This window comes from Oncorhynchus clarkii, chromosome 31 (assembly GCF_045791955.1).
Source record: "Oncorhynchus clarkii lewisi isolate Uvic-CL-2024 chromosome 31, UVic_Ocla_1.0, whole genome shotgun sequence".
In the NCBI taxonomy this organism is placed as follows: Eukaryota; Metazoa; Chordata; class Actinopteri; order Salmoniformes; family Salmonidae; genus Oncorhynchus; species Oncorhynchus clarkii.
In genome coordinates, this window is record NC_092177.1 from 32,631,896 (window position 1) to 32,646,536 (window position 14,641).

Sequence of the window (14,641 nt, forward strand, 5' to 3'; positions counted from 1 at the left end):
AATGTGGGAAACATTAACTTGCTTGACCATGGTGTAGGTCACGTAACTGTTTGTTACATGCAAAATGCTTCGTGGACTCCGCCTTAGGCCTATATGGTCTCTGCCTATATATCATGGTGGGAAGGCATATAAATAACAGGTTATTGAGCAACCAACGCAATTATCACAAAACATAGGCTGTAATATGGCTTTTTTTCCCCCTGGCTTGGCTTCCCCGGTGATTTTAACCACGCACCACTACCGAGTGGATAGTGCTGAAACAATGACATAATATCTGAACCCTGTCACCGTTATGCACGTTTGTCACATCTTGAGTTATAAGATTTGTATAACTACCTTAGGATTTCACTCAATTTACTGTAAGTGCTGCTTAACAAAATAACGTTATAAGTGCTGCTTAACAAAATAACGTTATAAGTGCTGCTTAACAAAATGAACGTTATAAGTGCTGCTTAACAAAATGAACGTTATAAGTGCTGCTTAACAAAATAACGTTATAAGTGCTGCTTAACAAAATAACGTTATAAGTGCTGCTTAACAAAATGAACGTTATAAGTGCTGCTTAACAAAATAACGTTATAAGTGCTGCTTAACAAAATAACGTTATAAGTGCTGCTTAACAAAATGAACGTTATAAGTGCTGCTTAACAAAATAACGTTATAAGTGCTGCTTAACAAAATAACGTTATAAGTGTTGCTTAACAAAATGAACGTTGTAAGTGCTGCTTAACAAAATAACGTTATAAGTGCTGCTTAACAAAATAACGTTATAAGTGCTGCTTAACAAAATGAACGTTATAAGTGCTGCTTAACAAAATGAACGTTATAAGTGCTGCTTAACAAAATGAACGTTGTAAGTGCTGCTTAACAAAATAACGTTATAAGTGCTGCTTAACAAAATGAACGTTATAAGTGCTGCTTAACAAAATAACGTTGTAAGTGCTGCTTAACAAAATAACGTTATAAGTGCTGCTTAACAAAATGAACGTTATAAGTGCTGCTTAACAAAATAACGTTGTAAGTGCTGCTTAACAAAATGAACGTTATAAGTGCTGCTTAACAAAATTAACGTTATAAGTGCTGCTTAACAAAATAACGTTATAAGTGCTGCTTAACAAAATTAACGTTATAAGTGCTGCTTAACAAAATGAACGTTATAAGTGCTGCTTAACAAAATAACGTTGTAAGTGCTGCTTAACAAAATAACGTTATAAGTGCTGCTTAACAAAATGAACGTTATAAGTGCTGCTTAACAAAATAACGTTGTAAGTGCTGCTTAACAAAATGAACGTTATAAGTGCTGCTTAACAAAATTAACGTTATAAGTGCTGCTTAACAAAATAACGTTATAAGTGCTGCTTAACAAAATGAACGTTATAAGTGCTGCTTAACAAAATGAACGTTATAAGTGCTGCTTAACAAAATAACGTTATAAGTGCTGCTTAACAAAATGAACGTTATAAGTGCTGCTTAACAAAATGAACGTTATAAGTGCTGCTTAACAAAATGAACGTTATAAGTGCTGCTTAACAAAATGAACGTTGTAAGTGCTGCTTAACAAAATGAACGTTATAAGTGCTGCTTAACAAAATGAACGTTATAAGTGCTGCTTAACAAAAATAACGTTATAAGTGCTGCTTAACAAAATAACGTTATAAGTGCTGCTTAACAAAATTAACGTTATAAGTGCTGCTTAACAAAATGAACGTTATAAGTGCTGCTTAACAAAATGAACGTTATAAGTGCTGCTTAACAAAAATAACGTTATAAGTGCTGCTTAACAAAATAACGTTATAAGTGCTGCTTAACAAAATGAACGTTATAAGTGCTGCTTAACAAAATAACGTTGTAAGTGCTGCTTAACAAAATGAACGTTATAAGTGCTGCTTAACAAAATGAACGTTGTAAGTGCTGCTTAACAAAATAACGTTGTAAGTGCTGCTTAACAAAATGAACGTTATAAGTGCTGCTTAACAAAATGAACGTTATAAGTGCTGCTTAACAAAATAACGTTATAAGTGCTGCTTAACAAAATAACGTTATAAGTGCTGCTTAACAAAATAACGTTATAAGTGCTGCTTAACAAAATGAACGTTATAAGTGCTGCTTAACAAAAATAACGTTATAAGTGCTGCTTAACAAAATAACGTTATAAGTGCTGCTTAACAAAATGAACGTTATAAGTGCTGCTTAACAAAATAACGTTATAAGTGCTGCTTAACAAAATAACGTTATAAGTGCTGCTTAACAAAATGAACGTTATAAGTGCTGCTTAACAAAATGAACGTTGTAAGTGCTGCTTAACAAAATGAACGTTATAAGTGCTGCTTAACAAAATGAACGTTATAAGTGCTGCTTAACAAAATGAACGTTGTAAGTGCTGCTTAACAAAATGAACGTTATAAGTGCTGCTTAACAAAATAACGTTGTAAGTGCTGCTTAACAAAATGAACGTTATAAGTGCTGCTTAACAAAATGAACGTTATAAGTGCTGCTTAACAAAATAACGTTATAAGTGCTGCTTAACAAAATAACGTTATAAGTGCTGCTTAACAAAATAACGTTATAAGTGCTGCTTAACAAAATGAACGTTATAAGTGCTGCTTAACAAAATAACGTTGTAAGTGCTGCTTAACAAAATAACGTTATAAGTGCTGCTTAACAAAATAACGTTATAAGTGCTGCTTAACAAAATAACGTTATAAGTGCTGCTTAACAAAATGAACGTTATAAGTGCTGCTTAACAAAATAACGTTATAAGTGCTGCTTAACAAAATGAACGTTGTAAGTGCTGCTTAACAAAATAACGTTTTAGAGTCACTAGCATGGTGCAAGAATGTTCACTACAAAAGCAGTGGTCCCTTTTCCAGTTGTTGCACAACGACCCCGTCTGTTTATCTCAGCGTGACATCATTCGAACAAATTCTGTGAAAAGAGAGAGAACGTGACAGAGAGAGGAAAAGGAAAAAGTATTATCCTATACACAAACCAACAGAAAAGCTGAAGCCACTGTTTCTGACAAACATAACTCAGTACTGAAACTTCACACACGCACACGCACACACACACACACACACACGCTTATACACGCATACACGCACACTCACGCATATGGGGATTTTAGGTCCCCACAAGGATAGAAGAATCAACCCACACACACCCTCAAAGTTGACCAGTCCATCCCCGTTGAGGTCCACATCCCGGAGGATCTCATCAATCTCTCTGTTTGTCAGCTGTTCTCCCATCAGTTTCTTCATGGCCTCCCTAAGCTCCGTTATACTGATCTGACCATCACCGTTAGTATCGAACTGAGAGAGGGAAAGAGAGAGAGACAGAGACAGAGAGACAGAGAGACAGAGAAAGAGACAGAAAAACAAAGAAAGAGAGACAGAGAGAGAGAGAGAGAGAGAGAGAGAGAGAGAAAGAGACAAAGACAAAGAGAGAGAGACAGAGAAAGGGAGAGAGGAGAGGGGATATAGTGACAGTTACTCACATTGAGAGAGACCGCAGCTATTTCTGTCAGCTTTGAGCCCACACAATCTGAGAGAGAAAGACTGACCTCCTTGAATGCGTCTCGCAGTTCTTTCACTCCAATCATATCTGCTGTCTCTGCCAGCATCTTTGGGCCCATCAGCTCCACAAAGTCCTCAAAGTCTAGTTTGCCCCCACCTACAGACCAGAAGAAGAAAAAAATATGTACATATATTTTTTTACATTTCTTTTAAATTTCTTAAACTTTTATTTAACTTGGCAAGTCAGTTAAAAACAAATTCTTATTTATAATGACGGCCTACCCTGGCCAAACCTGGACGACGCTGGGCCAATTGTGCGCCGCCCTATGGGACTCCCAATCACAGTCGGATGTGATACAGCCTGGATTCGAACCAGGTACAGTAGTGACGCCTCTTGCACTGAGATGCAGTGCCTTAGACCGCTGCGCCACTCGGGAGCCCTCGGGAACACGACTACTATTTCTCACAGTTACATTATGGATACGGCTAATGTCTTTCTTTACTGACTCCGTGCTTCCTGGGTCCATCATTCGTTGTAATATCACCACTCTAGAGTTTCAGATATTCTATGATTCTGTGGCGTTTCCCCCGTCTCATGTTGATGATGACGTCAGACTCACAGATGGACTGGCCCAGCTCGATGAGCTCCATCTCTGTGGGCATGTAGCCCATGGTCCTCATGCACTCTCCTAGGTCCTTGTAGCTGATGTAGCCATTCTTCTTCTTATCAAACTCCAGAAACGCCTCACGGAGCTCTGCGCACGCACACAGGCACAGACATACAAGCGCACACACAGGGTAAGAATTGGATCATCTACACTGAAACACGTGTAGTGGTTTATGATTATGACTATGTCAGATAGAGGGGTGTAATCTACCTTCAATCTCCTCAGGTCGTAGGTCCCTGTCCTGTCGAAGGTAGCAGAGGGACACACATAAGCAGACTGGTAGTTGCACATGAACACACACACACACACACCACACCACACACTCACACATGTACATCACAAACACTCAAGACTTATGACAACAACACAATCTGTTTACACACGTACCCACGATCAGACCAACGTTCGCCGCATGCCTCTACGTTGACACAAACACCGCAGTCAAATGCACAGATGAAAATCTAAAGGTTGACAAAAGCACAAATGTCCAACCACTGATATCCTGAAATGCACATCGCACTTCAATCACAAAGACAATGGGAGCCAATTGGCCAAAAGGCAGCAGGAGGATGAGAGGAAAGCCGGGGTAGAGAGGCAGAAGGTCTGCCGTTTGAGAAGACTTTTTAAGGCAGGGCCGTCCGTACATGTGATTTGTAGCGGGCCAGTAGACACACATTAGTAGAAAGAGTAAACCAGGATGCTCTGCAAAGTCAGACTAAATACGATATCTATCTGGTACATTACGTCGAAAAGGATGGGATATATCTGAATCTAATTGTATACAGATGACATTGTGAGAGACATCTGTTTGTGTTATGGAACGGGTAAAAAAATACTTTTACGTCAACGTAAATCACCATAGGGAGGGTTGCCCCTGGCAACAGCTGGAGATTAGGAGATTTGGGAGGGTTAGTATGAGTGAGACCCTTGTACACATAATGTGCATTGTCGGTGCAACCACACACACACTGTAGGTGGTGCCTGTTCCGGTGTGGTACAGTATAGGAAGAGAAAATCCCTGTAGTTCTATTTTTCTTTACAGTCTTTACTACAGATGTTCTTCTTGTATATGATCTGCTCTGAGTGTACAAAACATTAGGAACACCAGCTTTTTCCATGACACAGACTGACCAGGTGAATCTAGGTGAAAGCGATGATCCCTTATTGATGTCACTTGTTAAATCCACTTCAATCAGTGTAGATGATTTTTTTTTTTTTTTAAGCCTTGAGACAAGTGAGACATGGATTGTGTATGTGTGCCATTCAGAGGGTGAATGGGTAACACAAAATATTTAAGTGTCTTTGAACGGGGTATGGTAGTAGGTACCAGGCGCACCGGGTTGAGTGTGTCAACAACTGCAAAGCTGCTGGGTTTTTCACGCTCCACAGTTTCCTGTGTGTATCAAGAATGGTCCACCACACAAAGGACATCCAGCCAACTTGACACAACTGTAGGAAGCATTGGAGTCAACATGGGCCAGCATCCCTGTGGAACGCTTTCGACACCTGGTAGAGTCCACGCCCTGACGAATTGAATCTGTTCTGAGGGCAAAAGGGGGTACAATTCAATAGTAGGAAGGTGTTCCTAATGTTTTGTACACTCGGTGTACACAGCGTGCCAACACATCAAGGTTTGGTTCGCCTCCTCTCAGACTATTTTACACTATATCATTTATATAGCAAGTTTGATTGGTTGTCCTATGATGGTTATGAAAGTGAAATGACAACTTAATTGTGGAGAGAATATCACGTGGTGAAAATGAAGTGACATAACGATGATGACGTGTGTGTGTGTGTGTGTGTGTTAGTGGCATTGTGTGCGTGAATGATTTAGTATGCATTTGTAAGTGTGTATGTGTGCGTGTGATGAGTGTGTCCGTGTTCACTAGTGCGTGTACGTACGATCTGGCTGCTTGCAAAGCCCTGTTTGAGGAAGATGCAGGCAGGGCCCACGATGCTGTGTAACACGGTGCAGTTCTGGACCAGCGCAGACAGGGGCGCCTTAAACTCCTTGTCTTCGCCCGATTCCTCCTCGCCCTCCGACCGTGGCCCCTCCTGGCCCCCTGTTCCCCGCTTGTCCCCCCGGGGCTCGACGGCCCCCTTAGAACCAGAATCATGCAGAACTAGTGAACCCAACAGTCGTTGGTTTCACACTCTGTTTCATTCTCTGTCTGCTGGGGTCTGACAGCCAGCTGTCCACAGCACTAGTCCTCAGGGAGATCAGATGTTGAAACAGCACACAGTACAGGAAAGGATTGGCAATCTCTTCTCTTTTAGGAAGTTTAACTCTGCCTGTCTACTTTGTAAACCCTGTCAGCCAGTGGCTCATCAGCCTAATAAGTAGAACTATCTGTCTGTTTACATGGCAGTATGTGTATTGGTTACAAGAAGCCATGCTTCCCCTCTCTCTCTCTGTCCCGGTCCCTGTCTCTCTTCCTCTCTCTCTCTCTCTCTCTCTGTCCTGGCCCTGTCTCTCTTCCTCTCTCTCTCTCTCTCTCTCTCTCTCTCTGTCCCGGTCCCTGTCTCTCTTCCTCTCTCTCTCTCTCTCTCTCTCTCTCTCTCTCTCTCTCTCTCTCTCTCTGTCCTGGTCCCTGTCTCTCTTCCTCTCTCTCTCTCTCTCTCTCTCTCTCTCTCTCTCTCTCTCTCTCTCTGTCCCGGTCCCTGTCTCTCTTCCTCTCTCTCTCTCTGTCCTGGTCCCTGTCTCTCTTCCTCTCTCTCTCTCTCTCTCTCTCTGTCCTGGTCCCTGTCTCTCTTCCTCTCTCTCTCTCTCTCTCTCTCTCTGTCCTGGTCCCTGTCTCTCTTCCTCTCTCTCTCTCTCTCTCTCTCTCTCTCTCTCTCGCTCTCTCTCTCTGTCCTGGTCCCTGTCTCTCTTCCTCTCTTCCTCTCCCCCCTCTCTCTCTCTCTCTCTCTCTCTCTCTCTCTCTCTCTCTCTCTCTCTCTCTCTCTCTCTCTCTCTCTCTCACTCTCTCTCTCTCTCTCTGTCCCGGTCCCTGTCTCTCTTCCTCTCTCTCTCTCTCTCTGTCCCGGTCCCTGTCTCTCTTCCTCCCTCTCTCTCTGTCCCGGTCCCTGTCTTTCTTCCTCCCCCTCTCTCTCTCTCTGTCCCGGTCCCTGTCTCTCTTCCTCTCTATCTCTCTCTCTCTCTCTCTGTGTCCCGGTCCCTGTCTCTCTTCCTCCCTCTCTCTCTCTCTCTCTGTCCCGGTCCCTGTCTCTCTTCCTCTCTCTCTCGCTCTCTTTTTCAAGGCTCAGTCTTGGCTCAGTGTTGGATTGGGGTGTTCATTCTGCTAAGTGTTCAGGCCACAGACACTCAGCTCACCTCAGGGACTTAGCACAATGTTACGCAACACACTTACAGAGTATGTCTAGTCAATAACTACTCTACGCGTGAATTGAGTATTAAGTTGATAAAACCAGATACCATTGATCTGGTTCCCGGGGCCTGCCCTTTCAGGAAACACAAGTATAAAGAACTCCTCATTCTTGGAGATAATCAAAGAAAGGTCTCCCCTGTACTAATACCGCCGATGCAGAAACAGTATGCATACAGGTGAAAAAGAAGTGTCATGGATTGCCTCTGCTGGAGTTGTTCAGAAGAATTACGTTAGATTGTTTCAGATCAATGTTGTGACAGTCCTTTAGATCAATAGCAAAGTTGTTTAGAAGCACACAGGACCTGTTCTCAATTGAGAACAAATACAGAGCAACTACATGTAGTCAATATCTTCATGATACTCCATGCATTAACACATAGGCAAGGAAATAGAAAGCAAGCAAGCAGAAGCTTCTCTCGTCCCATATCTTTGGAAAAGCAAATGGAACTGCTCTTACCTTTTTCGTTTTGTTTTTCATGGATGGCTTGGTACAATTCCCCATCCCCTATCCTCGAAGTGAAGTAACACTCTATCCTCCCTCTCTCGTCCCTCCCTCTCGCTTCTGTTTTCCTTCTTGCTCTATTTTCTGTCTTTCGCTCCACCCCTATCGGTGGAGTTTTAAAGGTCCCCCCCAACGTTGGAGCTCTGAGGTGGGGTCCAGGGCATCCTATCACCCATCGTGGTCTGAAGAGTGATGTTCATATCAGAGATGAAACTCCTGATGTGTGTTTTTCTTTTTTTTTTTACTAGGGTTGCCTATAAACAAACATAAACCTAGCCCACTTCTATGTCTGTACAGAAAAGAGCTGCATGACATTTTGTCCATGTGTGCATTACTCTGTCTCTCTCTCTCCTACCCTCAATTTTACCCCGTCTTTTAATCCCTTCTCTCTCTCTCTCTCTCTCTCTCTCTCTCTCTCTCTCTCTCTCTCTCCCCCCCCCCCCCCTCTGTCTCTCCCCCTATCTCTCCTCCTATCTGTCCCCCTATCTCTCCCCCTATCTCTCCCCCTCTCTCTCTCCCTGGAGCAAGGCTTGTTATACCATAGAAATGACTACATATATGTAGGGTGATGAGAGGCAGACGGAGAGAGAGAGAGAGAGAGAGAGAGAGAGAGAGAGACAGAGAGAATTAGAGGAGGCAAACGCAAGGGATTTAATCCCTTTCCCTGCATTTCAGATTAAAGGGAGAGATGGAGGGGTAAGAAGAGAAATGGATAGAGTAAGGAGATTGAGGGGAAGAAGAAATTGAGTCCAGGGTGGAGAGAGGGGTGATGCAAGATGAAAAGAGATGGTGAGAAGGTAAAAGTGGAGGACTGATGGAGAGACAAGGATGGACTTTTCCCCGAGTGACAAGGAAAGAGGAAATGAAACTGGCCAAGGGAGGAAAAGCAATGAGAAAGCCAGAAGAGGACAAAACAGAGAGAAAGCAAAAGAAAGAGAAAATGAACGAGGAAGAAAAGAACCAAGAGTGAAACAGATGCTCAAACAGCCTGGGAGCTGCGGTCTTGGGCTACCATTGGATGAGTGTGTGTGTCTGTGTTAGAATTACACACACACCTTTAACTGCATGTGTGTGTGTCTGTGTTAACCCTATCCAAACAAAATAAACGCATTACAGTAGACTGTTCTGATTGGTCTGTTTTAGCATTGATAAAGGCTTCAGAGGCTATCATTGGATGTCAAATGCAGTATTATCTCTGATTGGTGCACGATAACAACATTACAGAGGCTCTAATGCTCTAAATATAATATCAGACACGCCAGGACAAGACCTCAACTGGGTTTCTGTGCCACAACACTGACTCACATGACTAAATACATACTATGTATGACAAGTGATGGGAATGACATGCTGTATAAGGAGAGAGAGAGAGAGAGAGAGAGAGCGAGAGACCTATTGGATGTCTGTGTTGTCAGCCAGGGCAGATGTTTAACATACTAAAGCTTGCCTTTGTACATCTTAAAACAAATGCATACTGTTCTATGCCATTGTCCTTCTGATGAACGTCGGGTTTTGGGTAGAAGGCTAAGGCAAGGGTCCATAGACCATTGGTGCTTAGCGGGACCCAACCACTATCCAGAGAGTTCCATACCCTCAGAGGTCAGGGCAGAGGTCAACAGAGGAGTGAACTCTAGGATAGGCCTGGTCCTCCAGCTGGGACTTGGTATGATGCACAGCGGTGAACTAAGTACTTTGGCAACTTCCAGGCTATTTGGTAACGTGTGTATGTGCATGTGTTTTACAACAGATATACATTGTGTGACATTCCGTGAACACTCGAAGACGAGGATTATCCGATTGTAACTTGGCTTCAAATTCTGCCATATATTCATTCAATATTTGGTTATACAGTACTGTAGATTGGTAATGTTCCTTTTTACTCCCTATGACCCTCTCTCTCTCTCGCTCTCTCTTCCATGGCCACACAAACCCGGACGTATGGCGATAGTAGTAGAAAAGAAGTCAGAGTGCTAAGATTGACTGGGTGACAGATGTCTGTTACGAGATCAACTGACCACAGTTCCTCTGTACTTTTGGGGACAGATTTGGGCTTTAGACCAAGTGAACATTTTGGATAAATCCTCAGCAAGTACTAGTGTCTAACTCTAACAAGTATATGTCTCGTATGGAGGTATTGCTTTTTTTTGTTTTTGCTTTTTGTGCTGACACACTAACTCTAATTACAATTAAATGTACCAGTCAATCAGATGTATTTCTACGTGAGCAGTGACAGGGTGCCTAGTCAGGGGCATATTGAGGTCAGTTATATGCTGCAGTGTCAGTTTATTACCACTAGAGGGCAGCTTCTGTCCAAAATATTGGACAGTACTTATCCCTTAAGTATTTGGCAGAATTTAAAGCCAAATTAAAGCTGGTAATCCCCTCATCTTTAAGTGTTCATGGAATATATCCTGCTAAGAATGCTATTTATATACCCCCCACCCCCCCACCCCCCCCCCCCACACACACACACATCAAAGATTATGCCAATATGGTGCTTCATTCAAACTCTTAGCCGGCCTAGTTAGTAAACATAATTTGGTCCCGGTTCAAGTGATGAGTCGCTCTCATTGGACAGAGACCAGTGGTTGCAGAAGGACCAGTAACTGCATCTATCTCCTAGACATGATAGAGTTATTGCCTAAGAGGTTGGGTCTAGTACTGAGGGTTAATCAGGTCTAGGCCCAGGGCTAAATCCCAGGATTACTGTTATTCATTATTCACTGTGTATTATTCCTTGTGTCACTATTTCTATTTTCATTATATTTTTTATATTTCCCTCTGCATTTGTTGGGAAAGGACCTGTGAGTAACCATTTCACTGTTAGTCTATACCTGTTGTTTACAACGCACGTGACAAATCAAATTGTATTTGGGGACTAGTCACTGATACAACCAACGGCCAAGACTGATTATCTATCTAGTTGTTATTTAAGTATTGATAGAGTCAGTTAATCATGTGACTATTGGGGTTTCTGGTTCTGTGTGTTCTCAACATGATCTGATCTCAATCAGGTATCTCACACACACACACACGCACGCACGCACGCACGCACGCACGCACGCACACACACACACACACACACACACACACACACACACACACACACACACACACACACACACACACACACACACACACACACACACACACACACACTGTGACAGACTCAGGTAGACATGCGTCATGCAACATTACTCTAATCCTTGACTGGAAGTAAGACTCTGGTCACTATGGCGATATGCGTGTAGGAGCCGGTAATTATGTTGAGCTATTGTGTTCTGATCAGGTCTTAGATACTGACACTAGTATCCAGTAACTCAACCTGTCTATCAGAAATTGAGAAAGAGAAAGAGTAGAAAAGGGAGGAAGGAGAGGGAGTGAAAGACTGAGAGGGAGGATGGAGAGGGAGTGAAAGACTGAGAGGGAGGATGGAGAGGGAGTGAAAGACTGAGAGGGAGGATGGAGAGGGAGTGAAAGACTGAGAGGGAGGATGGAGAGGGAGTGAAAGACTGAGAGGTAGGATGGAGAGGGAGTGAAAGACAGAGAGGGAGGATGGAGAGGGAGTGAAAGACAGAGGGAGGATGGAGAGGGAGTGAAAGACTGAGAGGGAGGATGGAGAGGGAGTGAAAGACTGAGAGGGAGGATGGAGAGGGAGTGAAAGACAGAGAGGGAGGATGGAGAGGGAGTGAAAGACAGAGGGAGGATGGAGAGGGAGTGAAAGACTGAGAGGGAGGATGGAGAGGGAGTGAAAGACTGAGAGGGAGGATGGAGAGGGAGTGAAAGACTGAGACGGAGGATGGAGAGGGAGTGAAAGACAGAGGGAGGATGGAGAGGGAGTGAAAGACTGAGAGGGAGGATGGAGAGGGAGTGAAAGACTGAGAGGGAGGATGGAGAGGGAGTGAAAGACTGAGAGGGAGGATGGAGAGGGAGTGAAAGACAGAGGGAGGATGGAGAGGGAGTGAAAGACAGAGAGGGAGGATGGAGAGGGAGTGAAAGACTGAGAGGGAGGATGGAGAGGGAGTGAAAGACTGAGAGGGAGGATGGAGAGGGAGTGAAAGACAGAGGGAGGATGGAGAGGGAGTGAAAGACAGAGAGGGAGGATGGAGAGGGAGTGAAAGACAGAGGGAGGATGGAGAGGGAGTGAAAGACAGAGGGAGGATGGAGAGGGAGTGAAAGACTGAGAGGGAGGATGGCGAGGGAGTGAAAGACAGAGGGAGGACGGAGAGGGCGTTAAAGACTGAGAGGGGGGGTGGAGAGGGAGTGAAAGACTGAGAAGGAGGATGGAGAGGGAGGGAGTAAAAGACAGAGGGAGGATGGAGAGGGAGGGAGTGAAAGACAGAGGGAGATTGGAGAGGGAGGGAGTGAAAGACAGAGGGAGGATGGAGAGAGAGGGAGTGAAAGACTGAGAGGGAGGATGGAGAGAGAGGGAGTGAACGACGGAGAGGGAGGAAGGAGAGGGAGTGAAAGATGGAAAGGGAGGATGGAGAGGGAGTGAAAGATGGAAAGGGAGGATGGAGAGGGAGTGAAAGATGGAAAGGGAGGGTGGAGAGAGAGTGAAAGACAAAGAGGGAGCGAAAGATGGAGAAAGATACAAAATAAAAGGTACAGTAGAAAGCAGTGGAGGCTGGTGGGAGGAGCTATAAGAGGACGGGCTCATTGTGGCTGTAATGGAATAAATGGAACGGTATCAAATGGAAACCACATGTTTGACTTAATTCCATGTACTCCATTCCAGCCATTTCAACGAGCCCGTCCTCCTATAGCTCCTCCCACCAGCCTCCACTGGTAGAAAGATGAAAAAGAGGGAGAACTTGAGAAGATGAGTATGGATATTACTGTATTACTGTGTATGTATTTGAAGGGAAAATATAGACTTTGTGTGTTTGTATGTGAGCTTGTTTTGTTTATGTAGGTGTGGATGTAGATGTTTATGCAAGCACCAATCTGCTCTCACATGTTCTCAATTCTTAGTGTGCTGTCGGTAAATGGATGACAAATGGAGTATATGAGGTGCAGTGAGGTGTCCAGCATACTGGACATTTATAGATGTTGTCTGTTTGAGCACCACATGAGCTTCTCCTCTCCTCTCCTCTCCTCTCCTCTCCTCTCCTCTCCTCTCCTCTCCTCTCCTCTCCTCTCCTCTCCTCTCCTCTCCTCTCCTCTCCTCTCCTCTCCTCCACCCTTCGGCTTCTCTCCCTCTCTCAAACACTCACCATATTGCTTCACTGCTACTACCAATGACCTCTTTATCATTTTCCATTTCCATTGATTTCCTAGCTCTCTTTATCTTTCCTAGGTCTCTTTATCTTTCCTAACTCTCTTTATCTTTCCTAACTCTCTTTATCTTTCCTAGCTCTCTTTATCTTTCCTAACTCTCTTTATCTTTCCTAGCTCTCTTTATCTTTCCTAGCTCTCTTTATCTTTCCTAACTCTCTTTATCTTTCCTAGCTCTCTTTATCTTCCCTAACCTTCTTTATCTTTCCTAGGTCTCTTTATCTTTCCTAGGTCTCTTTATCTTTCCTAGGTCTCTTTATCTTTCCTAGCTCTCTTTATCTTTCCTAACTCTATCTTTCCTAACTCTCTTTATCTTTCCTAACTCTCTTTATCTTTCCTAACTCTCTTTATCTTTCCTAACTCTCTTTATCTTTCCTAACTCTCTTTATCTTTCCTAGCTCTCTTTATCTTTCCTAACTCTCTTTATCTTTCCTAACTCTCTTTATCTTTCCTAACTCTCTTTATCTTTCCTAACTCTCTTTATCTTTCCTAGCTCTCTTTATCTTTCCTAACTCTCTTTATCTTTCCTAACTCTCTTTATCTTTCCTAACTCTCTTTATCTTTCCTAACTCTCTTTATCTTTCCTAGGTCTCTTTATCTTTCCTAGCTCTCTTTATCTTTCCTAGGTCTCTTTATCTTTCCTAACTCTCTTTATCTTTCCTAACTCTCTTTATCTTTCCTAACTCTCTTTATCTTTCCTAGCTCTCTTTATCTTTCCTAGGTCTCTTTATCTTTCCTAGGTCTCTTTATCTTCCCTAACCTTCTTTATCTTTCCTAGCTCTCTTTATCTTTCCTAACTCTCTTTATCTTTCCTAACTCTCTTTATCTTTCCTAACTCTCTTTATCTTTCCTAGCTCTCTTTATCTTTCCTAGGTCTCTTTATCTTTCCTAGCTCTCTTTATCTTCCCTAACCTTCTTTATCTTTCCTAGCTCTCTTTATCTTTCCTAACTCTATCTTTCCTAACTCTCTTTATCTTTCCTAACTCTCTTTATCTTTCCTAGCTCTCTTTATCTTTCCTAGGTCTCTTTATCTTTCCTAGCTCTCTTTATCTTCCCTAACTTTCTTTATCTTTCCTAGCTCTCTTTATCTTTCCTAGGTCTCTTTATATTTCCTAACTCTCTATCTTTCCTAACTCTCTTTATCTTTCCTAACTCTCTTTATCTTTCCTAGGTCTCTTTATCTTTCCTAACTCTCTTTGTCTTTCCTAGCTCTCTTTATCTTTCCTAACTCTCTTTATCTTTCCTAACTCTCTTTATCTTTCCTAGCTCTCTTTATCTTTCCTAGGTCTCTTTATCTTTCCTAGCTCTCTTTAT

At 43.0% G+C, this 14,641-nt stretch overlaps 1 protein-coding gene across 2 annotated transcripts; it reads right to left on the reverse strand.

The window, feature by feature from the left end:
* Nucleotides 1–2,815: 2,815 nt before the first annotated feature.
* Nucleotides 2,816–8,102, reverse strand: LOC139390805 (calcium binding protein 2b). Of its 2 annotated transcripts, XM_071138206.1 has the most exons (6): nt 8,006–8,102; nt 4,391–4,421; nt 4,133–4,267; nt 3,560–3,669; nt 3,161–3,308; nt 2,816–2,925 (listed from the first exon to the last, which is right to left on the reverse strand). In XM_071138206.1, the coding sequence occupies exons 1-6, from the start codon at nt 8,048–8,050 to the stop codon at nt 2,900–2,902; spliced, it is 495 nt and encodes a 164-aa protein (XP_070994307.1). In that variant the 5' UTR covers nt 8,051–8,102; the 3' UTR covers nt 2,816–2,899. The 2 variants fall into 2 exon arrangements, with proteins under 2 accessions (XP_070994307.1, XP_070994306.1); XM_071138205.1 differs by lacking the exon at nt 8,006–8,102 and having other exon boundaries at nt 4,391–4,537.
* Between the last annotated feature and the right edge of the window lie 6,539 nt (nt 8,103–14,641).

Excerpts from the sequence above, each read along its gene's own strand:
- LOC139390805 (XM_071138205.1), bottom strand. The coding sequence starts at position 4,517 with ATGTACATGTGTGAGTGTGTGGTGTGGTGTGTGTGTGTGTGTGTTCAT. Across the intron at positions 3,670-4,132 it reads CGAGCTGGGCCAGTCCATCT|GTGGGGGCAAACTAGACTTT; the intron begins GTGAGTCTGACG and ends TCTGGTCTGTAG. Across the intron at positions 3,309-3,559 it reads TGCGAGACGCATTCAAGGAG|TTCGATACTAACGGTGATGG; the intron begins GTCAGTCTTTCT and ends TCCCTCTCTCAG.